This window comes from Scaptodrosophila lebanonensis, unplaced genomic scaffold (genome assembly GCF_003285725.1).
Source record: "Scaptodrosophila lebanonensis strain 11010-0011.00,11010-0021.00 unplaced genomic scaffold, SlebRS2 tig00000043-arrow-pilon, whole genome shotgun sequence".
Taxonomy (NCBI): domain Eukaryota; kingdom Metazoa; phylum Arthropoda; class Insecta; order Diptera; family Drosophilidae; genus Scaptodrosophila; species Scaptodrosophila lebanonensis.
In genome coordinates this window covers 12,482,133-12,507,863 of record NW_022060545.1, presented here as the reverse complement: position 1 = coordinate 12,507,863, position 25,731 = coordinate 12,482,133, and the positions used below count along the sequence as shown (strand labels likewise).

General features: G+C 39.4%; 4 protein-coding genes across 7 annotated transcripts; 1 reads left to right on the top strand and 3 right to left on the bottom strand.

Annotated features, from left to right (window-relative positions):
• Nucleotides 1-3,914: 3,914 nt before the first annotated feature.
• Nucleotides 3,915-9,717, bottom strand: LOC115622501 (dual specificity protein kinase shkD). Its single transcript, XM_030516448.1, has 2 exons — nucleotides 9,283-9,717; nucleotides 3,915-4,203 (listed from the first exon to the last, which is right to left on the bottom strand). Exons 1-2 carry the CDS (start codon nucleotides 9,441-9,443, stop codon nucleotides 3,915-3,917), a joined length of 450 nt encoding a protein of 149 aa, XP_030372308.1. The 5' UTR covers nucleotides 9,444-9,717.
• A 1,784-nt stretch (nucleotides 9,718-11,501) lies between these two features.
• On the bottom strand, nucleotides 11,502-13,809 carry LOC115622546 (integrin-linked protein kinase). Its single transcript, XM_030516512.1, has 5 exons — nucleotides 13,606-13,809; nucleotides 13,269-13,434; nucleotides 12,797-13,198; nucleotides 12,593-12,736; nucleotides 11,502-12,527 (listed from the first exon to the last, which is right to left on the bottom strand). Exons 1-5 carry the CDS (start codon nucleotides 13,692-13,694, stop codon nucleotides 11,982-11,984), a joined length of 1,347 nt encoding a protein of 448 aa, XP_030372372.1. The 5' UTR covers nucleotides 13,695-13,809; the 3' UTR covers nucleotides 11,502-11,981.
• A 136-nt stretch (nucleotides 13,810-13,945) lies between these two features.
• Nucleotides 13,946-14,732, top strand: LOC115623035 (multifunctional methyltransferase subunit TRM112-like protein). The gene is made up of 3 exons (XM_030517213.1): nucleotides 13,946-14,119; nucleotides 14,193-14,294; nucleotides 14,359-14,732. The coding sequence occupies exons 1-3, from the start codon at nucleotides 14,042-14,044 to the stop codon at nucleotides 14,551-14,553; spliced, it is 375 nt and encodes a 124-aa protein (XP_030373073.1). The 5' UTR covers nucleotides 13,946-14,041; the 3' UTR covers nucleotides 14,554-14,732.
• A 648-nt stretch (nucleotides 14,733-15,380) lies between these two features.
• LOC115622429 (putative mediator of RNA polymerase II transcription subunit 26) lies at nucleotides 15,381-25,158 on the bottom strand. Of its 4 annotated transcripts, XM_030516366.1 has the most exons (10): nucleotides 24,659-25,158; nucleotides 22,286-22,391; nucleotides 21,982-22,194; nucleotides 20,010-20,182; nucleotides 19,376-19,756; nucleotides 18,481-18,731; nucleotides 17,737-17,968; nucleotides 16,750-17,403; nucleotides 16,263-16,397; nucleotides 15,381-15,952 (listed from the first exon to the last, which is right to left on the bottom strand). In XM_030516366.1, exons 1-10 carry the CDS (start codon nucleotides 24,745-24,747, stop codon nucleotides 15,745-15,747), a joined length of 2,442 nt encoding a protein of 813 aa, XP_030372226.1. In that variant the 5' UTR covers nucleotides 24,748-25,158; the 3' UTR covers nucleotides 15,381-15,744. The 4 variants fall into 4 exon arrangements, with proteins under 4 accessions (XP_030372226.1, XP_030372227.1, XP_030372228.1 ...); XM_030516367.1 differs by lacking the exon at nucleotides 19,376-19,756; XM_030516368.1 differs by lacking the exon at nucleotides 16,750-17,403 and having other exon boundaries at nucleotides 15,745-15,952.
• Nucleotides 25,159-25,731: the final 573 nt, after the last annotated feature.

Here is a 25,731-nt window from a genome sequence, read left to right as displayed (position 1 = left end):
TGCCAGATAAAACCTGATCTCCACACACACACACACATACACCTACATATAGGAACGCACACTGTCAGTCACCATAAGACACGCGACGAAGCCGACAACGACGAACCAGGAAGAGAAAAATGAAAATGCCGCTGAGATGTTGCTTTTGCTGCTGCTGCTGCTCTTTGCCGATTGTGTAATCGCTGTGCTGGTATTGAAGTGCGTGTGTGTGTGTGTTTGTTGCGATAGGTGATGTACGAGAATGTATGTGTTGTTTTTCTATTAACCCTTATTAACACTTTCAGCACTCTACTGCAGAAAGGATGCAAATTTAAAGATTAATAAAGAAAACATCGACTTTAACAAATAAATTATAATTTAGTTGACATTTGGAATTGAAGCAAATATATAACTTTTGAAACTAGGATATACAGCGAAAACTCCCTTAATGTACACCGATTTTATCCGGACACTCTTTTCGGCGGACACTTTTTCTAAAAATATTCGATCGGTGTATAAAGTATTTAAGTATCCCCTTAAGCGGACGCTCCCCTTGGGCGGACAAAAATTGGCCAACCGTGAGTGTCCGGCCAAGAGAGTTTTCACTGTATACCTCAATATTATCTTTTAAAAACAACCAGTTCTCTTTAAAAAAATCCAATGATTGTACCAAATCCGAAATCAATCAGTCCTTAAGCGGACGCTCCCCTTGGGCGGACAAAAATTGGCCGACCGTGAGTGTCCGGCCAAGAGAGTTTTCACTGTATACCTCAATATTATCTTTTAAAAACAACCAGTTCTCTTTAAAAAAAATCCAATGATTATACCAAATCCGAAATCAATTTATAAATGAAAAAATGTGGCTTATAGCTAATAATAAAGTAATATTTAGTGTTGTAAAGTTGAAGCACTTTTGAAATTTTGTAAACATTAATAACGGCTGAAATTCCATCTTCAAGAAGAAACCAAACCAATGTCAACTAATTGGCACAAACGTTCTTTGAGGGTTAAGCGAGTGAGAGTTGTTTGCCAGCGCAGTTGCGTTGTTTCTGAGTATTCTATGCAGCAACTGCAATAAAATGTTGCACACACACACACACTCATATATATATATATATATATATATATATATATATATATATATATATATATATATATATATATATATATATATATATATATATTTGCATTATGCCAGCAGGCCATGCCCGCTTTTTGCGCCCACATTAGTGCGCCATTTCACTTATCAATAAGCGGCAAAGTTCTTGCCTAGCCGCGCCTGCTCTTTTATACTCGCGTGTATGTACCACACACATACATATGTATGTATATGTATTTTTTTCTTGCCTCTATTATTTTTTGCTATTGTTGGCATCTAGGTTCAATGACTTGGTCGCGTCATAGGCAACCACAACAACAAGAGCAACAAAAGCAACAAACGTAGCACAAAGTCGCGCAAATGCGTTTAGCTTATTTATTTGTTTATTATTATGCCCGATGCTAGATTCTTGTTTACTTTGCACATTTTTTGCTTTGCGGCTTTTCATAGCTGGTTGTTGTTGTTGTTGATGTTCTTGTTGTGGTTGCTACTTTGATAGTGAAAAAGTTGTAAACAAACTATAAAGTAGGCATTACAAATTAACACTTTGAGCCAAGAGCTCTTGTGCGTGTGCTTAGAAAGATTAAAGCAAATACTACGAGTACTCGCATCTCAGATAAAACAGCGCATCATTAGCATTAGCAGCGATGCCTGAGACATTGGCAATGCAATAGCAGCTGTTTCTGCTGCTGTTGTTCTTGTTTTTGTTGCTGCTGCATTGAAAGGAATTCATGTTGGAACACACACAGCACACACAACACCCAACACCCAACATACACATAAACATCACACACGAAGCCCCCTCCCGGAAAGAGTGAAGTGGAAGTCAGTCGAACAGACGCAGACATTTGTGCCAACACTTTAGTTGGCGTTGGCAACAAATATGCAACTGACTGTATTTACAGTGAAGACTACATCGAGCACTTGGTATTGAACCACTTTTGTGAATTGCTAATTATCATGATTAAAAGAGGCTTGTTTTATTAGATTGCCCTTCGCTCGAAGCCGCATTGCAATTACTTTCTTGGAATTGAAAGACCAATAAAGAATTATATATATCTTCCTTGTCCGACAAACTTTATTCATATCTCGACTAAACTGCAACCTATTATTTGTATGCCGCATCTTCGCTGGATCTAGCTGCCAGAGCAAGCCCGCCCTGAAAATAGTCGTTATTTTGAGTAATTTGACTGAAAAAGTTGTCGTCAATAAAAAATCCGAAAACAGTAAGTCTTTAACAAAACAACAGTTGCTAGATTTAACAGTTCAAGGCCCCGTTTCATATACATAGTAGTAGGTATTTATCGCTAACGCTTTATTTAATCAAAAGACTTCAGCTTCACAACTGCAATACCTCCATGAAGTAAAGTCGATCATATTTTTCTTCAATTTAAATAAAAAAATACTAATAATAAATATTTAAAGAACTTTTCAAAAGTAAACGCTAAGTTCTTTTTGATTTTAATAACATTTTAGCCTTCTGAAATTATAACAGTTTAATCATTTCATTTGCTGTATTTAGTCTAGCATTTCTTCCTCACCACGTTCTCTTCAAATCGTCGGATATAATTACCACTTAAGATATAAAGTACATATATATATATACTGCAGTATTAGACGAAAATTTTAATGTATACTATATAGTCCCTACTATCAACACTGTTGAGCAGTGTTCAGGCCAGAAAGGACAGTCGAGTTTTAAATAAATAATATGTTTAAGTTTAGAGAGCTGCATTCCGGAAATTAAAGTCAGCATTGTCTAGTGGTTCGGTGCTCAAATCGCATGAAACCAGTCTGGAAATTTACATTTACACATATGCGATGCATTCATTGAAGAAAAGTATTGCTCATACGAGGTAAATTCTTGTAGTAATGGATGCATAAATAAGTAAAGTGGTAAGTGTATATTTAAAGAATATAGCAATGTGTCTCCATGATTTTTAGATCAAAAAAAAAAAAAAAAAAAAAAAAAATCGTGGACGCATGGTATAAATGCTTTAATCCAAGGTTTCCTTGAGTACTCTTTCCCATTTGAAATATGAAATCCAAATTAGGAAAACATTGGTATAATAGAAATAAATTCTTTTGTCCAACTTGGATCTGAACTCTATTTTAAACATTATTTTGTCAATGCGAATTAAACGTGTACTTTCCTTCATAGATATAAAAATCTAAAGTTTAACTACAATAGTCGTTTTTTTTTTTTTTTTGTCCATCTCACATACATTTTTTATCTGATATACGAGTAAGACAAGCTACAAGAAGTTTTCAACAAAGAAAACATCTACTAAATTGTGTTTGGGTTCAAAAATTGTACAATTTTTGTAGAATATTATTAATAGTATCTTTGATATTCGTACAAGTATCTGCTTCGACAATTTTTAGGCTGAATTCTAGAAAATATGTTATAATGTTTGTTTATAAAAAATATCATTTAACATGCCTTCACATATATGATCTTCACTGTACCATCATTATGCCAGGCAGCTGCAAATACACACTTACACACACACAAACACATACACACACACACAATCGCATGTAAACTACATTTATAGAGAAAAAGGCAAGACATTTTGGGTCGAAAAGCAACGAATTGCAATGCGCGGCATGCGATGTTTGCTTTTGGGCTTTTTTGTGAATGTCAGCAACCTCAATAAAATTTCACGATTTTTTTTCCTGGGTCATGATCTGTTTCTCGGCGACTCAAATGCCTGGTGGTGTTGGTGGTGGCCAGCTATATACTCGTATGCATGTGTATTTGTGTATGTACATATGATGCTTGAGGCTATAAATAATGGCCAGGAAATGCAGTTGGCGAATTGTGGCGAGCACGCTACTTACCCAACAGGAGGTCGCTGGAGCCTGAATTGGAGCTTAGCGATGAGGTGTGCCCGTCGGGACTTTGTGGCGGCTCTCGCAATGGGCTGCTCGGCGTATTTGGGGGCGTAGACAGGCAACGTTGGCTGCACAAAATTGTTGTGGTCGAAACGGTTCCCGCAACTATTGCTGCTACTGCTCCTGCTGTTGTTGTAGCTGTTGTTGGGGGCAATGCTGCTGATGTGGGCGTTAGAGGCGTGTCGTTATGCTTAAGCGCAAAATTAAAATACGTGGCGGCGGGCAGTCTGCAAAGAAAGCAATAATCAAGACAAAATCAATATCAGAAAATGTTTATTTATTAAAACCACAAGGCGTATACGCAATATTATCCGCAAATACAGAGCCTTTCCATTGGAAGCCACTAATTGCCTCGTTGACAATGTTAATGTCAAAGGCAAAGCCTCACGCACAATTTAATTATGCATTTACTCTCGTCAGAAGCACAGCAAACCCCAGCTGCCCTCTCAACTGCCGCTCGTTTATCATTTCGGCACACACACACACAGACACACACACACACCCACCCACCCACAGAAAGCTACTAAAAAATTAAAATTATTATCGTTCGCACGTCTTAGCACTTTATAACGACGCTCGGTTTTTCTCCCTTTCTCTGTGTGTGTGTGTCCCGTAACTTCTCAACCCATTTCTTTGGCGCTGTCTTTGCCGACAAGTTGCAGGGAAGTTGCGGGCTGGCTCACAAGTAATTGATTGGAAAAATGGCCATTCATGTTAAGTGCAGCACGCTGGTCATTCATTCATGTAACCCCCCAACCCCCAGTCCCTCACATCTTAACCCCACTTCTCACCAACCGCCAACTACAAGGCAGCAACTCACTGCCCACCCAGCGAGGGCGCATTTCTTAACTCGTTTTGGCTCGTTATTGGCCATTTTCATTTTCAAAGTACGGCATGGAATTTATTGAATACCTATAGCTAGCCATTGGACATTGCATGTGTGGCTTAAAAGTTATACTTGTATATGTATATATATATTATGCGGAAGAGTTTTGTCCTTTGCAAAAGGATGAGTAATCGGTTATTCAGAATTGTTTGTAAAGTTAATGTTCAACAATAAGTCCCCTGCTTAAACTTTGGGGAAGGAATAGGTGAAATGAGTTAACAAGGTGAAGTTAGTCCTTTCTATGCCACGCCACGGTTGAAATCAACCAAAAATTATTTGCTCCGCGGCACAGGATAATAACACAATCATTTAGGCTATTTAAGACTGAGCCAGCTGACATGGAATTGATTAAGAGCTTATGGTATATAAATAAATAACTACTTCTCCACTTGGTACAAGGAAGTTTAATATGGAAATTTGGATTGTTTACAATAAACGGCAAAGGCTGGTTCCATTCCTTATTATTCATGCTATTCATAGGCATATAAATAAAGGCACTTTCAAGAAATGAACATAAAAGCCTGTTGGTTTAGATGGATGGCTAAATTCAAAATAGTCCCGTGAGTAATCCTATGAAGTTTCGTGGCGATCAACCATCGTTTTCTGACTTATTTCTGGTCGTTTTCATTTGTTTGGCAGTCACTTTTTCATCTGATTGTCAGTGTTTCATTCGTAAATAAATAACATTTTAAAATCGAATTCAAACAAGAAAGGAATGCCACTCAACTCATATACTTTCTGCGATCCTTGCGTTCATACAGACAGACAGACGGACTCGTCTTGTCAACCTGGTCAAGAATATATATACTTTGTGGAGTCTGTCACGCCTCCTTCTCCGTGTACCCTTTGCCACCAAAAAAGCATCAATTGGTAAAAAAAAAAACACAAATTCAAAAAAGAAGAGCGAAAAAAGAACAGCTGAAAATGCCAATGAATGCGAATCATCTCTAGATCTAGAGCCATAGAAACGGAAGAAGAACGGGAGTCGCGAGTTCGGCAAATGCGCGAAAGGGCATCCACATCTAGGGCCATAGAAATATGTAAAAGTAATCTTCTACAAAACACAAAAAGCATACTTAATATATACTTACAAGTATATACACCTTTAACCGAGAAATTTTAAATTAAAAGAAAATCGCGCATTTGCACCTTTCCTGCAAAGGACATAATCGAAGCCATTAAAAGCGAAGAAGGTGCTTGGAAAGATGTGACGCCCGAAAGCTATCAAGCACTACGATTCAGTGGCATAATGCGATTGTTTAGCCCTTTTCTTAATAGATTACGCTATGACTTAAGGTTTCTTATTAATTTGTTGATTCAATTTCGCTTGCCGATGTCAATCAGTTCTTGCATGTCCCATTCAGCAAATGCTTACGTAAATTATTAAGGATTTTGAATACTTGTTCGATATTTTATTCAACTTCATTTTATTTCGTACCCTCCGCCTGACTATTTTGGTAAATTGTAGAATGTTTTTCTTTTTCTTTAAGCCCCATGCAGTTGACAACAAATATACAAGTAGTAAATACTTATTACTTTACTTTTCCTTTAGAATATTAAAACACACTTGCCATTTCTCCAGCAACCACTGAAGTCAAATGTCGGACATAAAGTTAAAGTGCATGTAAGGCAGAGGCAGAATGGAATAGTTTATTCTTAAAGGCATGTGCCTCGGCATAGATCTTTTGCACTTTCAATGTGGCGGCAATGCTATATGCATATCGAAGGACTGTATATTCACATCACACATACGCAGTGTGGTTCCCTCGATATGCAAGACTTTGTTTCTATCATCATCTCGCAGGCTGGAAGGCTGGCAAGCTGGCAGGCTGGCAGGCGCTCTAACGTATAACGCCATAAAATAAAATCAATACACTTTGCATGTGCCGCGTGCCCCCTCCCTCCTTTCACTTGCAACGGAGTGCAGAGCCTGCCGCTCCTTGCGATGCCTGCACAAATATATGTACTTACAACGTTTGCCTTTGCTGGGCTTTATTGCATTTGCTTTGTAGGTTATACGAGTCTGCCTCTGCCACTGCTGCTGTTCTTGCCACTGTCATTTGCCCCCAAAACCCAAGCCGAAAGCCAGACCCATCCCCGACCTTTCATATCAGCATATGTATGTAGTATACTTGTATGTGAGAAACTGTGTGTCGGTCTGTCCGTCGGTCTATCTGTCTGTTTGTCTCTCTTGTAGTTTGCTTTTACAATATTTCAACGTTGTTATGCACTTCAACACAAGTACGGGCGCAGCATCCACTCGAACAGTCGTTTGTGCTCATCTTGTTATTGTTGTTGTTGTTGTTGTTTTTGTTATTTTTGTTATTGCAGTTGTGTTGTCACAATATTTTCGCTTTTCAATGTGCTCGGCTCGAAAGCACAAGTGAAATATTTGCCCATGTGCCGGGAGAAGAGCATTTTCAGGCATGTTATTTTGGCCGGAAAATGCCAAGCATGGCAGTTGCAAGTTCCTGTTGTTGTTGTTGTTGTTGCTCTTGCTTTTATTGTTGTGAAGTGTGCTGAAATCTGGGAAATTGAACTTTTGATTTATGCAACAGCAGCACTAACAAGTACAAAAAAAATGCTGTGCGGCAAGCGCTTAGTGTTTAACACAAAATAAATCTCATTATTTTTTATCCACTCAGGGAAAGTTAGTCACACGATGAAGTAAGTATGTCAGCGGTTTTTTTTATTCCCCACAAAAACGAAAGTCTGTTTCTAGAACAAGGAGTTTTAGTTTACACTGCTAGTCCCTCTAAAAACTTGTGAGCTTGCATTAAGAGTGTGGATATTTTTTTAGTTGTTTAAAATAAAAATATATAAAAAATATAATAAAATAATTTTAAACGGCAATTTAGGTTAAATATTAAAACACATTTCCCTTTTTGTTTGAAAATTAAAATTCATAAATATTTAACCTTAAATATTTTAAACATTTTTCAACTCCTCTTCAGTTTTAAAAAGGAACTTATCAAAAACTGATATTGAAATCAACTGAAACTATTTTATGCCTCTTTTGGAAAATAGCTTTTAAACTTTTTTCTGAAAACCTTGAGACAGAATTGTTTTACGAAACTTTTACAAGAGCATGTACATTTAAAAAATTCTTTTTATGAAATTGCCGTTCTTGCCATTTTTATTTTAGTGAATTTTTCTTATATATCCGGCAGAGTATATTTGTCAGCTGCTTCTGCATCCGCTGTTGGTGTTGGTGTTGTTGTTGTTGCTGCTGTTGCCGTCGTTTATTTGATGCCTCGATTCATTTTCACGTTTTCCCTCATCAACGCCAGCAGCCTGCCATGCAGCCTGTCGGTGCCATTGTGCATTATATGCTCTATATAGTATGTATATTTGTATGTGGGTGGGCGTAGCCTGCCGGCAACGACAACAACAACAACAACAGCAACAGCAACAACCAGAACAACAGCAAGAACTAACAGAAGCTGGTGCTGGCGGCTCAACTGCCACTTTTGTTAGCCAACGAAGTAGGTTAGTGGCTCACTCTCTGCTGGTGCAGCAAATGTTGGAGTAAATGCAGCATTTGCCAGTGTTCCTGTCGTCGCTGATGAAAGTTTTTGAAATTATGAGCACACCACACATAAGCACGCACACATATACACGCACACACAAATACACATACACCTTGAGCCCTGGCATTTGTATGGTTAATTAAAAAAAAAGCGAAAGCATAAAAACTGACGCTCAGGTGTGTTTATGATGAGCTAAATGGAACGCATATATATTTGAATGCACACAATAGCACTCACATGAATAGGTACGCCACCCTATTTTGCATTTATACAAAAAAAATTAAAATTGTATTGCTTAAGTCCGCATTCGTGTTATTGTATAAGATACAATATTGTTATGGAGCTCCGTCCTAGGTTCCGAAAACTTCTCAAGTGCAAGTCGAAAATCGACTGTTTATAACACTATTTCAAAAAGCTGTCATGAAGAAATCGAGAAACTCAGAAATAATTTTCTTCTGTTCAGAATTTTCGGGACACTGAAAACTCAGAGTCCTTGGAAATTTTTCCACTTGCAAACTAAGCTTTGTGTTAAGGTTCTGTCTAAGCTGTCGATTGTAATCGGCTGCGAATTCAATCCTAAATCTTACAAGAATGAAATGAAAAGGAGATGACAAAAGGAAGGCTTCATGCTCAATATATCCACGTGTCTATTAAGCACTCACATTCACTCCAATTCCAATTCCGACACACTATATAATAAGAAAAGTAAAAGGGTTGCAACTATTTTTGAAAATGAAAATTTAAATGCCAAAATATGCTACCTATGTAGGAGTTCACCAATATATGATCGAAAAGTGTGGATAGTGTTTCTATTCGAATGATTTCCACTGTACCAGTTTGTAGGTGAAAAGAGGTAAATGTGAATAGATGTATGCTATTTATAAACTAACCTGCTTTTGGCGTTGTTTAGACTAAGTTGCTGTGGTTGTAACTGTGACTGTTGTTGCTGCGGCTGCTGTTGTTGCTGCTGCTCGTTGTTGCAATTGTTGTTTGGCTTGTTGTGGACGTTGTTGTTGTTGTTACTCAAACGCGCTGTGTTTGAATACTCCATGGATTGCCGGCCCTCAATGGGGCTGGCCGTTGCTTAATGCCAGCACTAAAATACATTTAAACAGCTGCTTTATGGCCAAACACGTAAGCACAAAATAAATTGCTCAAAACGCTCGTTTTCTTCTCAAATGTCACACACGACGAAGCTGCGCCTAAAAGATGCCACGCAATTTTTCACTTTCACTGTTCGACTATTTCCGGCAACGCGTTTGTAGGTGTGTGTATGTGTGTGCCGGCGCTTAGTCTTTAAGTTTAAAGTGCAAAATTGCAATGACAAGCTTTTTTTATATTATATTTGCATGACGGCCAAGATCTCGTAGGCCCAGAAGCTCGGCCGAAATTTTGCGGCCGCAATGATGGTAGCTTTATTGCTTTTTCTTGTGCGTGCGAATGTGTAGATATTTCTTTTTTGATTCTTTTTCTCAGCAGCACCTTTTTGGTATTTAATGGGTTCACTTAACTTTGGCACACAATTATATTTAATTAATTTGCATGCATTTCGAGCACATTATTTTCGGTGAATGTTATTATTTGTTCGTTGTTGGTTGTTAGTTGTTGTTTATTGCTCACGCCATTGCGGAAATGTGCTCGCTGTTTCAGTCATAACTGGCACATAACTGTAAATCGGCTTTTGACACAACGCCTGCCATTGCAGCAATGTGCACTGTTTTGGGTGAGCGAGTGAGTGAGCGAGCTAGCGATGTGACCAGTCCGGCCAGCCTCTGGGCCGAAAAGCAGTCGACAACGACGACAGCGACGACAGCGACGACAACGAAGACGACAGGAACAAAAACAACAATAACGCACACAACAACAAAAAAGACGACAAAGGCAGAATGCAGCAGAAAACTTTATAAAGCTGCACTCAGTCACACACACGCACACATGCATGCGAAGATAGTCATGCAATACCCTAGGCTTTGCCGACAAACAGACGTAGGATACACGAAAGCGACTGAATAGAGCAAGAGCGAGCAGGAGAAGGATTCCGAGAGAGTGACAATCACATGGTGCAATTTTGCCACAACAACGAGAGTCCAACATAGCGGTGCCGCAAAAACATAAACAGAGACAGTCAAAATGCAGGCGGCATGGGGGCCCTTAGAAACTGAGAAAGAAGGAGAGCGAATGTGTGAGAAAAATAGAGAGTACTGTGGATGAGAGTTAGTGCAGCTATGTCACAAATGCTTTACCGCTATGCGTTGCCTTGTCTGATTTCTTGAATTTTTCAAAATGCAATGCCCATTAAAAATTAGTCAGCACTACAGCTTGCTCTCTGCTTTTTCGCTCTTTTTAAATAATAAAAAAAAAAGATTAGCGCGTTCTCATTGCGCCGCTACCCACGCTGCATATCGCGTGCACCAAATTAAACCAGGTCAGGGCCGTTTTGCTCGCGCTCACTGCCTTTTTTGTCGTCGTCTTCTTCTTAGTCCAAGAAAGCTTTTTTGTTTTGCTTTTTAGTCAACGAAGCTTTTTTAAAAGTGCCTTCCCAACACACAGGCCAACGAAGTTTTCTTCATACTGAACAATTTTGAATTATAACAGATGAACAACCTCAATATAAAAGTAATTCTTAGAAATTATAAACATTAAATAAAATTATGTAAAACTAAAATATATTTTTAAAACACGTATAGACTCGTAAATTAAAAGCATCAGTTTTCCGACAGATTAGACTCGAATGACAAAACCTAACAGCATTATTTCATATAGTATGATATATGTTTCGTTTATAAATATATCTTCAAGCAAATTTGGCATTTATGAGTTTTGTAGTGCCTCATGATATTTTAAAGTTATAAGATATTCACGAGAGGCCGACTCATTTTAAAAATTCTAAAATGTGTGTCAAAAACTCTTGATGGTGTAGAGTTTTGTTACAATTTTGAACTCCCTTTTGTTTCAATGAATTTTTTTAATATTGCAGATGGAAAGGGTTAACATTAAATATGTCCCAAAGTTTTGTTTCTTTAATTTGAAATTGCCACAAAACTCATACCATTAGCTTCTATTTAAAAATTGACAATTAAAGATGCTTTTGCAAACAGCATTTTATATATTAATTTTCGTTTTTATAATTTGTTTAATAATTAGTAACAAATGTTTGTATAAATACGTATTTTTAGAGCTTAACGGTTATTATGAACTTAAAACATACAAAAAAGTCGAGCACCGTCGATCGAAAAATGACGAAACAAAGACGAAAGACAAATTACGAGCATAAATTCAAAACAACTGAGACATTAAACGAATAGCAAACGACCATTTTGGGACACATTAGAGAGTACAAATAAAAAAGGTAATAAAATGGCTGCAATTCAATTGCAGATCAGGCGCTTGTGGCTCGGTTAAGTTCAGTTAAGATAAGGCTGCTGATAAGTTACCACAAAGTAGTAATCGTTTATAAATTAATTGGCAAACGAAGACGACGATTTCCCTAACTTCATTCAAAACCTACAAAATTTGTAGACAGGCACATTTTGGCATGGGATTTGTTGCGTTGCTGACAAAATTCCAACTGGAAGCTGACGATGATATATTAGCGTTTCATCTTTTCGAGTATGGGCACAACCATGTCGAACTTTGGCCGCTTGCCGGGATCCTCATTCATGCATATCGAAATGAGCTTCGCCATGTGAGACGAAGTGCCCGGTGGGATTTTAACACGCAAGCCCTCGAGCGCAATCTTCATGCCGCACTCCATGGGCGACCATTCGGCGAAAGGTACCTCGCGAGTAGTCAGCTCCCAGATGAGTATAGCAAAGCTCCACATATCGCATGCCTCCCAGTTGCGATCGCTCTGTTTGCGCTGCAACGCCTCTGGAGACATCCATGCCGGCTGATAGATGCGACCCTTCTCTTGGAACGAGAACTTGGCATCTCCCATGTTGATACGCGCTGTCAAGTCATCGTCAATCATGACATGATGACTGTTCAAATGATAGGTCGGTATTATGCGCTCCAGCGAGTGCAAAAAGGCCATGCCCCGTGCCACATCCAAAGCAAAGCGAACCGCCTGGCTGGTGTCCACAACTACGCCGGTAGCGCCGTGCAGCAAATTGAAGAGCGATCCACGTGGCATAAACTGTAAGCATCCAAAGAGAACATTGAAACTTCTGCTTACGCCGCTTTTATTCGTAAAACTCTAACCTGACTGATGACCACTAGATTAGGCGGCGAATTGCAGGCGCCTATGATGGGCAAAATATTGGGATGAGAGAAGATTCGAAGCTTGGGAAACTCCTCGTTGAAGTCACGAGAGATGCGTGACGTGCATTGGCGTATGGCAAGAATCTTCAAAAATACATTATAATCTTAAAAAACATATTTTTGCTATATAAACAATATTTATACCTTTGCTATAACATCATTTCTTTGCCAACGTCCACGCCAAGTTTCACCCGACGAAGTGACAGCCACCTTTGTGTGTAAGTCCAAATCGCCCATGCTGATGCCCTTGAAACGGGACAAGGTGGCATCGCGCGAACGGGTTTTTAGTCCCAGCCAGCTCTGCTCCTTGAAACTAATGACCTTCATCTCCTGACCACTCTTCTCGGCCAGATCCTGTATGCGCTTCCCCAGACTGGGCTTGGCCTTGTCAATGGGCGTGTGTCCATCCTTATTGGCAATGGTGACCAAAGCGCCGGCATGAAGCAAATCCTCACAAATCATATCATAGCCCCAGAAGCAAGCATAATGCAATGGCGTATTTCCATGCTCATTAACCGCGTTCACATCGGAGCGCTCACGCAACAGCTGTGTGGATGGATGAATAAATGAATGGAATTAGAAAGTCAGTCACATAATTATTTCTCTCACTACTGACCAATTGGACCACATCCCGATGGCCATGCGCAGCGGCCAAATGCAGTGGTATGTCATCACCCATATTAGTGGCATTGACGCGTGCCCCACGCTGCAGGAGCGTCTCAACGAGTTTTGTGTGACCCTCCTTCGCCACCCAGTGCAGTGGGCTGAAGCCATGATCGTCCCTATATAGAAAAGACAAGATACGAAATATTAATGAGAAACCTACACTATGTTGTCCATGTGTGGGCCAGTTTTATGCTATAACGCCCCTCATTTTGTTGTTGTATGTATGTATATATATTTTTAAATGTTTACACAACTTAAGAATAAATTATGACGTCACTTCTGCCTACCCCAGATTCATGTCATTTTCAGTTTCTTCGAGCCAGAGGCGCACTTGGATCGAGTTGCCCTCACGGCACCAATGGAATATGTCTTCCATAGCTGCACTTTTTACACGCGTTTATTATAAACTCTGCCACTAATTCAGCAATTAAATATGCATAAATTGTAACTAAGAACGCTTAAATCCCATATATTTGCAACAGTTGTTGTCAGGAACTGGCGACGAACACAAACGCGTTATTGCAAATTTAGTATGTTCTAGTATGTACTATCGATATTTCAATTTGATAACATGCAGTAATTTTATGTTTTTTTCAGCTTTTGGTATTGGATTGCGTGACTGCGTGGCATTGTGACTGGTCACCAGCAAGAAGCAGCAACAAAACGTGCGCCGTATACAGAAAGAAAACAATATAGCATAAATACCAAAAATATTGCCCAGCAATGAAGCTAAGCACATACAATTTTCTCACTTCGATGGCCATAAAAGGCGTCAAGGTCGGCTATCCCTTAAAACTGACGGTAAGTTCTTAAACTCTAAATGCACCTGATGCGGCTATTGATTGTTCCATTTTGTTTACCTTTCCAATGCTAGATCAACAAAAAGGAAGTGGTAGAAACAGAATTCAATGCCACATTTGTGGAACGACTTCTGCCCAAGCTGGACTGGTCAGCTATTTACAGCGCCGCACAAGTGGTAGGTCGTGTAATGTTTTGACTCCGGATGTAAATCTTATTTAAAAGGTCTCCGTCGCTTTCAGGTGGAACTCACAGACGATATACCAGCAGTGCAGCCGGAAAATATAGCGGAGAATGAACAATTAATGCAAAAACTACATCATCTGCTCTTTGAGATTGACGTGCTCGATGGGCAACTGGAATGTCCAGAGACGGGTCGGGTGTTTCCAATCACAGATGGCATACCAAATATGCTCTTGAATGAAGACGAAGTTTAGTTAATACACGCCTCTATAAACTAAAATGCATTTTGTACTATACACCCACACAGACACACACAACCTATGTATATATAAGTTAAAGTGTTAGCGCTTATAACAATTTCAATTTAGTTAAAACATTTTTAGAAAGCAACGTCTATTAAAAATGTTATGCAAAGCGTAATAAGGAAACTTCAGCAAGTGCTTTCATTTCTGTCGAAAAGGTTGCATTGACTTCTATAGTAAGCACAGGGCAGCAAGTAAGAAAAAATTTAAAATTTAGTGATTAGCTTGAGGTGCGAGAGGGACAGCCACAAATACACTAAGGAAAGTGGTGATCTAAATAAACAAAATTAACAGCTGGCTAACGGTTCAGGAAGTGGTGTAATCAGCGGTTTGTTTACATCTTGGCTTCGTAAGAAAATTGTTTACACATTGTTATTTTGCTTCCTGTAGGTTGATTACTTGCTGTGGATATATGTACGCCTGGTGTAAATCGGTTATGCATTTGATCAGTCAGCAGTTTTCCAATATTTTTAATTTTAATTAGTATTTTCGCCATCACACAATATGCATGAGCACAATATGCATCCATGCGATCCATACCCTTTTCTGGTGGGCCTAATGAGGGATCGCATTAAGCTTCATTTGATTGTTAGCTTGTTGGTATATTGTATTTATAAACTTACGTTTCTTCTTCAAAAATTATACGTTTAATTATTCCTGGATCAATATCTGCAATGAAAAGCAGCTGCAGAAAAACATTTCTTCGAAAATAATCAACGTTTTCGGTGCCAATGCTACGATTCTGGATACTTTCTAAGCCCATAAAAAAGTATTACCTCTTTTTGTTTAAAATATCAATATATTTGGAGTTGCACAATTGCTAAAAAAAGCCGCGCTCGTTAAAAAAGAATTAATTCGAAAATATTCGATATTTGCGCCCGGGGAAAAAACAACACTAGGAGCTTGGATGGAATGTGTACACGTTATACATATATATACTTGGTATGTGAAAGGACATCTAGAGCTAAAATGTTTTACGACATATAAAAAATAACTCTTGGTGCATTTCATACATATAGTATGCATGTATGTATGTATGTTTGTATGTATGTATGTATGGCTGACCACTTTGGTTTCTGCTACTTTCGTTTTGGCACTGAGATGCGCAATTAAAGAGTTCATCTGCTTGTTTGGAAGCCTCATCTAGTTACATTTAATGTTGTTGTTCTTATTGTTGCCATGCGCATAGATACTGCCCTTGGCTAGACCCGCCTTGGCCCCCTTGCATAGCTCCGCATTCCGCCCCGTGGGCTTATAGGTGCGCTCCCCAAGAAGACCGGCATCCGGACCTCGAGCGGGCTGTTTTTGCGTGAGTGCTGTATTGGGTCCGTTCCAAGTGACATAGTCAGCGCTGTAAAATAAAAGAGAATAGGGAATATTTATTTATTAAATGATTGTTGTTTAACTTTTTATAATTCTCCATTTTGTATAATTAAGTAGAAAAGGCTAAGCTGCCAGAACTCTTAACATTAAGATATCTTTACCTCACTTTTAAATTCATAATGTTTTAAGTGTGAATAAATTGAAATTGAAAACTTTTCTAATGATCTGACTGCTTCAAAATATTAAGTTTTGATGAAATATTTATATGAAAAAGTCCAAATTAGATTCAATAAATTTTTGGGAAAATATTTATATAGCCAAAACACAGCAATACTTACAGTAACAGATTTTCATCAGCTCCCTTGGCCAGCTGCGTATTCGGTCCCATTGTGGCCATGCGTTCGATAAGAGATTGAAATTCGACTGAATCGGAATTTTGCGTATTATCCGAACCCAAGGTGCGTTGTGCATGTCTGGATTAAATGAAACAAAGTTAATAACAGGGCTTCAAATGGTAGAGCAATACTACAACCTAGATTCTAGACACATACTATATACGTATAAGTAGAGTTCAACATGGGAATAAATGAATATATTTGAAAGAAGTGCATGCCAAATTGAATTTGCAAAAATATATACATATACTCGTATATGATAAATAGAGCCGACATCTGAATACCCTCAAGAATGGACTCTCTCATTCTACTTCATGCGCTGCAATCACAATTTACGATCTTCAAAGAACAAAACAAAAAAGCAAAAAGTGAAAACCAAGGGAGGATAAACATGCGCTAACGGTTAAAAATCGGTTAGAAACGGGCATACTTCAGTGAATCGGTTTTGGCACGCGCGCGACTACCAACGGCTCTCAGTTTGCTCAATATGGATGAGGAGTTCGAGTTCGAGTTGGCCGACGAGAGCGATGATGACGTCATTGATGTTGTTGTATAGGAGGAATAGGAGCTAGCATTGTTATTGTTAGCGTTGCTATTAGAGCCATGCAGGTAGCCATTGATGTTGTAGTTGTTGTTGTTGTTCATATTGTTGTTGTTGTTGTAGTTATTATTGGAGTTGCAGCTACCGCCCGATGAACGTGAACGTGCCAAAATGCTCTTAGTGGTCAGTGGTTCGTACCGTCGGGTCGGTGACTGTGTGGGTGAGGCGTACGAGTGGGTGACCGTCGATGAGTGGCACGATGGAGTCGAAATGGGTGACATGATGGTGTTATTTATATTGGCATGGTTGGGGACCTTGCCGCCTCCTATCGCCTCCTCTGACCCTGCCCCTGCCCCAGCCCCAGCCCCATCCTCGACCATCGGGGAGGGGTGGCTAAGTATGATCTGTGTGGTGGCCGTGGTCGGAGTGGTGACATTTATGGATGGCAGAATGTGGCGCTGATGTTGCTTATGTGGTGGCTTCGATTTCGTTGTTGTTGTTGTTGTCGATGTCGTTGGGGTCTCGAGTACAACAGTCAGTATGCTGTGTGTATTTATATATTTGGTGTTGTTGGTGGTGGTAGGCGTGGTGGGCGTGGCAGGCATAGCGCAAAGTAAACGTACGAAAGTATTTTTTGTTTTATTTTTTGGCAGCAACAAAAGTTTACAGAGAAAATAGCAATCGATTAAAAACGATAATTTGAAAAAATAGCAGAGCTCTGATGAATTAATATCTGGGAACAGCTTCGGAAGGAGGTTTTTGGAGGTTGCATTGCACTTTTCATATTCTTAAGTGTGGTAGTAAAGGTAAGGCTTCTTATATACACAGTGTAAACTAGGAAAGGATTGGGACAAAGTTTAATTCAGGACCACGCACCTGTCTCCTATGGCATGACCATCAACCTGTTCCTCTTGTGTTGCCAGCTTTGTCTTCAGCGATAGATCGTTGGCAATAATAGCATCATGCTTCTGAGCACGCTGCTCGTCCTCATCCTGCACAATTTGTAGAATCTGTGTGGCGCGATCTTCAGCATAGTTGACCGATTCCAAAGCCATCAGTATAATACGTTCGGCAATTTGCGGATATTTTTGCAACAGCAGTGCTTGCACTAAAAAGAGTTGGAAATCGATTATAACTCTATGTATTTGAATAAAAAGATTGTTAATATTAGAAAATCCAACACGGTTAAAAAGAGTATTTGAAGTTACTACCGATCCATCGCATGGGAAGAGTTCTATGTCTACGAGTAACCATATAATTTTGATATTTTTTATTTCGATGTATTTTTGTCGCAAAAAGATTTCAGCAGAAAGGTAAGCCTTCCATCGAATACAAACCACTTCTAGAAATTAGAGGAATCTACATATGTACTATGTTTTAGGATCCTACGAATAGCTCCTATACTTTCCGCAGACGAACAGAGTGCAAAATATGTATCTAGATTGACTTGATTATTCAGATCAAGATTTATATACAATTTTTGAACGCACTACAGACCTATTTCCGTACATACTTCATCCGCCCGCCTACAGACCATAAACAGCCTATTATTGATTATGGTTGCAGGCATCGTAAATTTAGAAAAATGTTGCCATTATTATCTTCAGTAGATCTACTTACTAGCTGTCTTCTCTTCCGGTGTGTACTCCTTGGGTCGTAGTGGAATGTGCTGCACTCCTTCTGTATTGCCCGCCTCTTGACCCCCATCCAGTTGTGGTGGTCGATTATTGGGCTTATGCGGCTGCACATCACGCTTAGCATAGCCTAGGGATATCAACTTTTCCGAGGCGAATTGCACATTATTATCCGCATTGGCCAAAATGTCCAAAAGCAACATTTCATCAGCTTTGGGAAATATATTTTTCATGTATCTAAGGCATAAGAGAGATCATCGTAGCTCAGTATATTTGTACATGGCTTTATAATAATTATTACTGGGTGTAATAGCATACATATTTATAATAAAATTGCTAACGCTGGAAATGGGTAATTCGGAAAACTTTGTAAACAAAATAAGGCATGAAGAAAATGTACTTGGCCCAAAACATACATTAATCAAGGAACAGAAAAAACTTCACAGAGCTACATATAATTTGTTTTAAGCTTTAAGCTATATAGGCGGTACTTGCTAAGTCGAATAGTATTATAATATGAATTTCCCTGATAACATACAGATAATTATTTGAACTTCTATTCGTTCACATTAAAAAAAAACCATTTACAGAATAGTAGTATAGTTTCGTATTTCCCCCCTTAATTAATTTAAAATGTTGTTCTCCAAGAAATGTTTGAAATATTTCAGCAAAGGATAACGTCTCTGGAACTTTATGATAGAGCAATTAATTAGTATAATTATTGAATCTATAGAATTTTGAATTTGTAGAATGTAGGCATAAGAATATTTTTAAAATATGGGAGGTTAGCAGTTCCTGCTCTGTATGGTATCCCACAAACTTAAAAGTAAAATAAAATGGGTTTTACGGGCTTGACTTTTCTCAACAACAAATTGTCGAACCTTAATTTCATTTTCGGCGACGAGTGGGGCTTGGGTGAGCTCCGCCACTGCAGTTGCGGGGAGCCCTGTAAGAGCGGCACACCGGCACCCGTACCGGGACCAACCCCCCCAATGCAAATGACACCAGGGCCACCGCTTTGCATGCTCATGAGACTACCGAAACGGCCGCCTGGCAAGGGACTGGCCGTCCTTGAGGTGCTGCTCAGGGCACCCCGGCTAGCGCCGATGTCCAGACGACGCGCCGGTGGGGTCATGTAGAAAGCAGAATTGCTGTGAAACAGATGCCGTTGGGCGGGGGGCGTCACATATGGGCCGGGCATGGTAACGGGATGTTTTTCGACCTGTAAAGCGCTGATGACGACGGCCTCGCGGTTGTAGTAGCTGAGAGGGCGCGAGTTGGGCGTTGCGGGTCAAAGTGTTAATTAGTTTGCGATTATATTAATATGTTAGTGTGTTCGTAGGTGTGTGTGTGTGTGTGTGTGTGTTTGTGAGGAGTTCGGGTTGCAAGTGTGTGCATTAAGCGGCAGCGTGTGAGAAAATAGAAATATATTACAAGTATTAGCGATAGTGGCAATTAACTTTGACTTTGCTTGTGTAGATGGATAGTGATGTCGAAATAATGCTATAAACCTACCGCTTCAGCAGCAATCGTATGTGATTCTCTCCGGCAGTGGGGAACATATTTTGGATTTTGGTAACCACGGCATCTGTGTCGATCTGGTTTGTGAACGAAGTCTCCTGTATGGTGGAGCGACGCGACATGTTGCCCATTCGCGCCCGCTGAAAGGGCAGAGGCGAGGACATCTCCTGAAACAACAAGTAAAAAAGCTAAAGTCGGGTGTCCCGACTTTGAAATACTCTGTACATATGTTTACAATAATTATAGAAAATAAAAAAAATTAAGAAAATAAAAAAAAAAATTTGATCGATTTTACCTCTCTCGGTATTCGAACTCACGTAAAGGGTGTATAATTGCACATTTACATAGCAATTGCGTCTGTGTGAGTGTATGTATGCCTATGCGCATCTATTCGTGTCTGTGTAAGCATTTTCGCAGTCAACCAAACAGCAACATCAACAACAGCCGCGGGCAGCGCTTGAGCAGCGCTGCAGCAGCGCTGCATCAGCAAATATATTTATGGCTATAACTTCTTGTTAAATCGGTCTATCATAATGAAATTTGGCATACGGACACATAATAACTAACTGGGGGTATTTCCAAAATTTTAGTTCGAAATTCCAAGAATTACGGGAGTTACGATTTGCGGGGTAGTGGGGGGAGGGAGGGGAATTCCAAAATATACATTTTCTGCGTATTCACATAAGGCATCTGGGACTAAAATTTGGTGTTCCTAGGTCTTATAGTCTCCGAGATATAGGCGATTATACGAATGGAAAATCGGGAAAACCCCCATAGGGGGGAAGTGGGGGGGAAAATCAAAAAAATAAAACAAACTCGTATAGAATACACACATAACGCATCTTCGTGCAAAATTTGGTGTCTCTATCTCTTATAGTCTCTGAGATCTAGGTGTTCATACGGACGGACAGACGGACAGACGGACAGACAGACAGACAGGGCTAGATCGACTCGTCTCGTCATGCTGATCAAGAATATATATACTTTGTGGGGTCTGCCACGCCTCCTTCTGCCTGTTACATTTTTCAGCTCCCGCAAACTTAATATACTCTTGTACATTTCATGTACAGAGTATAAAAATGTAAAATTTCAATGAATTTATTCTTTTGTAAAGAATACCTTAATTCCAGATAATGCATTCTGCTACGATAAACGGAAACTGTCCACATCTATTTGTTCTTATTTATTTTTCTACTTTTCTTATTGTCTTTGTCTTTACATAAAGGATTTATAAAACTCACTCAGAGACATTATAGAGCTAACAAACTAAAAAAATAGTAAGTATAGGAAAACTAAATTCTACTTAAGAGGCAGAAGGGGAAAAAGAAAAAGTTCCAACCCAGTGGGGGGAAATTTGATTGCCAGTCCAGAGCAGGGAACAGATGATCTTCTGTAGTCTGAGAGATACTAAATCCGGACTCAGAATATGGAAACCGTACGTTGCGTGACCAGAATGTAGGTTATTATTCTTCTATACTTTTTGTCTGATTTCGAAGAAACAGGTACAATTTTTAAAACGACCTTTAACTAAGAGATAGGGTTCTAATTAGTTCAGGGTTCTTCCACATAAAAGTTGAGTTTTTCTTTATGGTGTAAAAATGCTATTGCCCTCTTTGTCTTTATGGTTGCTTACATAAAGCAACAAAGATTTTTGCAACGGTTTAAAAGATAGGGAAGGCGAATTCTCTTTTCTGCACAAGAGTTTAATATTTCTTTATTAAGGCCATCAACTATGATGACTATTCTCTGCAAAAGTGATATTGAATCGCTTTTAACTTTTCACTTTAAATAAAGAGCTTAGGTATTGCATATTTGTTTTCCCTAAAGAAATTCTGTATACAATTTTTGTTTGCAATGTTTTCATTTCAATTTCAGCGAAATGGAATCGCTTCTAATAAAAAGGATGACAGTATTTTTAAAAACGTGTAACATTGAATTAAATTGCAACGTATTCTCCCTTACTTACCAAATGTCCACGCGACGAGGTTGACAAGAGTGGACTCGATGATATGTTGTGCAAGCTGGGGGGCAGTTGATTCCGCTCCTGAAAGGCGCGCACGGCTGTCAAGTTGTTGCTAGGATAGACGTGATAGGGGGAGTTGCCGTATGACGAGGGCTGCGGCTGCGGCTGTGGATGCGATTGTTGTTGTTGCTGGTGGTGCTGCTGTGTGACCATGTGCTATAAATAGGCGGCAGGGCCAATGTCATTAGAGTCAGCTTTTAAGAAAATCAATAATGCACAGTTGCATTCTGTGTTGGGAGCAACTCACCTGGAGGGCAATCGACTCTGTAGAGCAGCGTTCGTTTTGCAACTGTTTGTAGCGCCCTCGCGGATCCTCCAGCTGCATGGCCTTTGTCAGATAGTTTATGTAATAGCTGCAACAACATGAGGGTAAGTCAGTCACGTGCACGCTGGACGGACATAAAGCTATAAATGTTCAAATCAAAGGCCATAAAATGCCCATAGTTGAAAGCTCAATCGAAAAGTGGGGTTCTCTGACTGTCTCTCACACACTCTCATGTATGTGAGCCGGCTACTTGGCCGGCCTTCGAGTGCCGAGTGCCTTTGCCGGCTTTGCATCCGTTGGTGGTTGATTTTTATGCCCAATATATGTACGTACGTATCGCACTTTTGGGAAATTTGCAGTCTTTCAAATGTAGAGCGCGCTCCAAGCTGCAGGCTTTGACAGGTGTCTGTCCCAAGGAAAGGCAAAAAGGGTAAACCATAGGCCCTAAATAGCGACACGTGCTAAGTAGCTGCCAAAGGCACAAACAGCTGCCGTCAACATAACATTTGTCTGTCAATTGCCCAAGCAACTCACAGCTGACGATGTGGATGATGACTATGATGACGACTAGGACGACGACGACAACGATGAGGACGACGTCGACGATGAGTAGGTCTTGGCACTGATTGTGCTCCTAGCTGGCCTGAGTGGCCACTTGAATTAACGTATGACAGTCGTCGTTGGCGGCTTCGTTTGCTTAATTGCAGGCACAAGCGCGCCAAATGTGCCGCACATATCGCGCCATCTGCTCACCCACACAGGCACACACCCACTTCTACACACATCCTCACACACTCACTCACTCACCCACTCTCTGTGAAGTAGAAAAGCGCTTGAGTGTGGGCCTGGTAGTGGGTCGGGTTAGGAGACAACAGGCAACAGGGCATGTCGTTGACTTGTTGTGACACGGAAGTGACACAATTTATGACCACAAATGGGCCAATGGACGGACAGATGAGTGCCAGTGAGTTAGTGCTAAATAATTTCAGATTATATGCCAAATTATATCTAAAAGCAGTTAAGTAAGTCAAGAATGTGATACCACAATAATTTGCAAAGCTAAAGAGACAAATTGTAGGTTTGTGTGCACATTTGTTAACAAAAGATTCTACATTAGGACCAATAGGTCTTCCACATATCATAATGAAAAGCCATAACTTCTTTCACTAAACTCCTAGTTTAAGCTGTATTTGTATTTTTAATTAGTTTAATTTAATAACAGTATAAAAAAAGTTGTACATTAAAAAAATATATATATAAAAAAAATAACTTCTTTCCGAAATTGGATTTTTGTGAGTTTGAATTAATGTCGACTAAATATTCCAGTAACTATGTATGTACATATGTATATGAGTAGCTAAACAAAAAACCTTTCATTTCCACAATAATAGGAGCAGCTCTTAAAAGAAGTCTTAGGTAAGGAATGAAATATATACATATGTATGCATTTTATTGAGAATTTGAACAAAATTTTCATTTCGAAAATTGTATCTATTTCCTTGAAAAGTGAAATGGCAGTCAAAACGTTTCCGCAAAACGTAAGAATATTACTAATTCCATGGTGGAACTCAACACCACATATTTTGAACTTGCATAATTCTAGTGTTTAACAACAACGAGAGAAAGGTGAAGTGTATGTTGAGTAAGTTCTAGATGTAGAAAGTTATAGCTACATATGTATATGTAGAAAGTTATAGTCACGAGTAACTTGTAAGATTGCCAGCTTAGATTTCGAAAGTAGACAGACTTATTTTGTCTCGTCCAGGTATGTACAGCCAATAATTTATGGAACGGTTCATCTAAAATAAATTGAGAAATATGTATGACGATGTATTTGTACTTGCAAATCAGAGAAAAATGTGAATTCTAATAATTGTGTCCTCACAAGCTTATAAAGTTTATTATTGAAATAATAATGCATATATAAGTTTATACGCGTCGAAACGGATTATTGTACATTATTATTATTGTTATAATTTTCGCATTCACCCTTGCTTGGTCCTTTAACTAGTTCGAAAACCCCAAACATTTCAAAGCATTGAGTGAAGCATAAAAGATTAAAATGGAATATGTTCACACATACATACATATGTACAAATAGGAAGCAGACGTTAAACATCCCTCCTTACTATGCCACAAATTAAAAACTCTGCCTAAGGGGGCCTGAAAGCCGCCGCCACAATCAATTTTCAGCTCCCTCGTACAGTTGAGCGCCACTTCAAAGTTCTCTAAATGAAAAAATGTATAGCCCTCGAATACGAGTACAATAGCATTCTAATTTAACGTAATGCCACTTTTATTTTATTATTGCACACATACATATTTATTTATTGCGCTTTTTTCAGGTGGTCTTACCAGTTCCCAGTTGCTTGATCATATTTGCAATCCCAGCCGGGCGGTAACTTTTGATAGCCACCATGGCCGCTGCCACTTGCGTCGCTCATTTTGATTTTTTGTTTTCACTTTTATTTTATTATTTGTGTTTTCACTTTTAGTTTTATACAATTTTGATAGACATTTGTACGAGTATGAAAATTTCGCAGCTTGTTTTTATTTGCCGTCTGTCTGCACCCCCGAAACTTTACAAATACAAACACAAATGCACATACGAGTATACACTTCGGTTGTTGGGTTGCCCTTGCTGTGCCTGGTTGGGGGTCGCAGTCAGCAACTTTGTATGTAGTTGTTGTTGTAATGTGTGCGTGTGTGTGTTCGTGTTTTGGGGGGTTGTTAGCCACCACCGCAAGGCAAAAACGACAAGCAAAGTTATTTTTGTTTACAAAGCGTCGCTGCCGACAAAATGAATTGGCGTGCCTTCACTCTTCCACTCTCATGGAGTTTTCGCAGTTCGTTGTCCGCGCGCACAACTTGGCTTGGCAGGCTTTTCACGTCTACTGAGCAGTGGCGGCCGCCAAATCACAGCTTTGTTGTGTTTAGAGATGCTGCGCCGTGAGCGGAACGTTACTGAAAGCTTCCAGCAGCTCGACTCAAAGCGCCAAGCTCCAACTGAGTTAGTGTTGGTAAATGCCTGCAGAGACAAGCAGCCCTTCAGACGCCATGTAGCGGTATTTTCAAAAGCTGCCGCAAGCTTTAAAGTTGAAACTTTAAACTATATAGCGTATTAATTATGTTTGAATTAATACAACAATTAAGAGATGTATTAATAAAATGCATAAATACAAAAGCTATTTCCAGTGGATACAAGGCGAATGATTTCGAAAGAGCTCTCTTTAAAATTTTGCAATGTAGAGTTTAAACTATTTCCGAAACGAAGACTTTGGCATTCCAACCCTTGTTCGAAAAATGTAAAGTAAAGAAACTTGTAAACAACAAAGTCAAACTTTTGGGCAGATGCCACTTTTCAATAAATCAAAAACTGAAAACTATTTGAAAATCGGGCCTGTTAATAAACAGCGCTACCTTCAGCA

Coding starts and splice junctions, on each gene's coding strand:
- LOC115622501 (XM_030516448.1), bottom strand. CDS start 9,443: ATGGAGTATTCAAACACAGCGCGTTTGAGTAACAACAACAACAACGTC. Junction 4,204..9,282: donor CTAAACAACGCCAAAAGCAG/GTTAGTTTATAA, acceptor CTTTCTTTGCAG/ACTGCCCGCCGCCACGTATT.
- LOC115622546 (XM_030516512.1), bottom strand. CDS start 13,694: ATGGAAGACATATTCCATTGGTGCCGTGAGGGCAACTCGATCCAAGTG. Junction 13,435..13,605: donor GAAAATGACATGAATCTGGG/GTAGGCAGAAGT, acceptor TTTTCTATATAG/GGACGATCATGGCTTCAGCC. Junction 12,528..12,592: donor ATCTAGTGGTCATCAGTCAG/GTTAGAGTTTTA, acceptor GGATGCTTACAG/TTTATGCCACGTGGATCGCT.
- LOC115623035 (XM_030517213.1), top strand. CDS start 14,042: ATGAAGCTAAGCACATACAATTTTCTCACTTCGATGGCCATAAAAGGC. Junction 14,120..14,192: donor GCTATCCCTTAAAACTGACG/GTAAGTTCTTAA, acceptor TTCCAATGCTAG/ATCAACAAAAAGGAAGTGGT. Junction 14,295..14,358: donor TTTACAGCGCCGCACAAGTG/GTAGGTCGTGTA, acceptor CGTCGCTTTCAG/GTGGAACTCACAGACGATAT.
- LOC115622429 (XM_030516366.1), bottom strand. CDS start 24,747: ATGAGCGACGCAAGTGGCAGCGGCCATGGTGGCTATCAAAAGTTACCG. Junction 22,195..22,285: donor CAGAGTCGATTGCCCTCCAG/GTGAGTTGCTCC, acceptor GCCTATTTATAG/CACATGGTCACACAGCAGCA. Junction 16,398..16,749: donor GCCAAAACCGATTCACTGAA/GTATGCCCGTTT, acceptor CATTTAATCCAG/ACATGCACAACGCACCTTGG.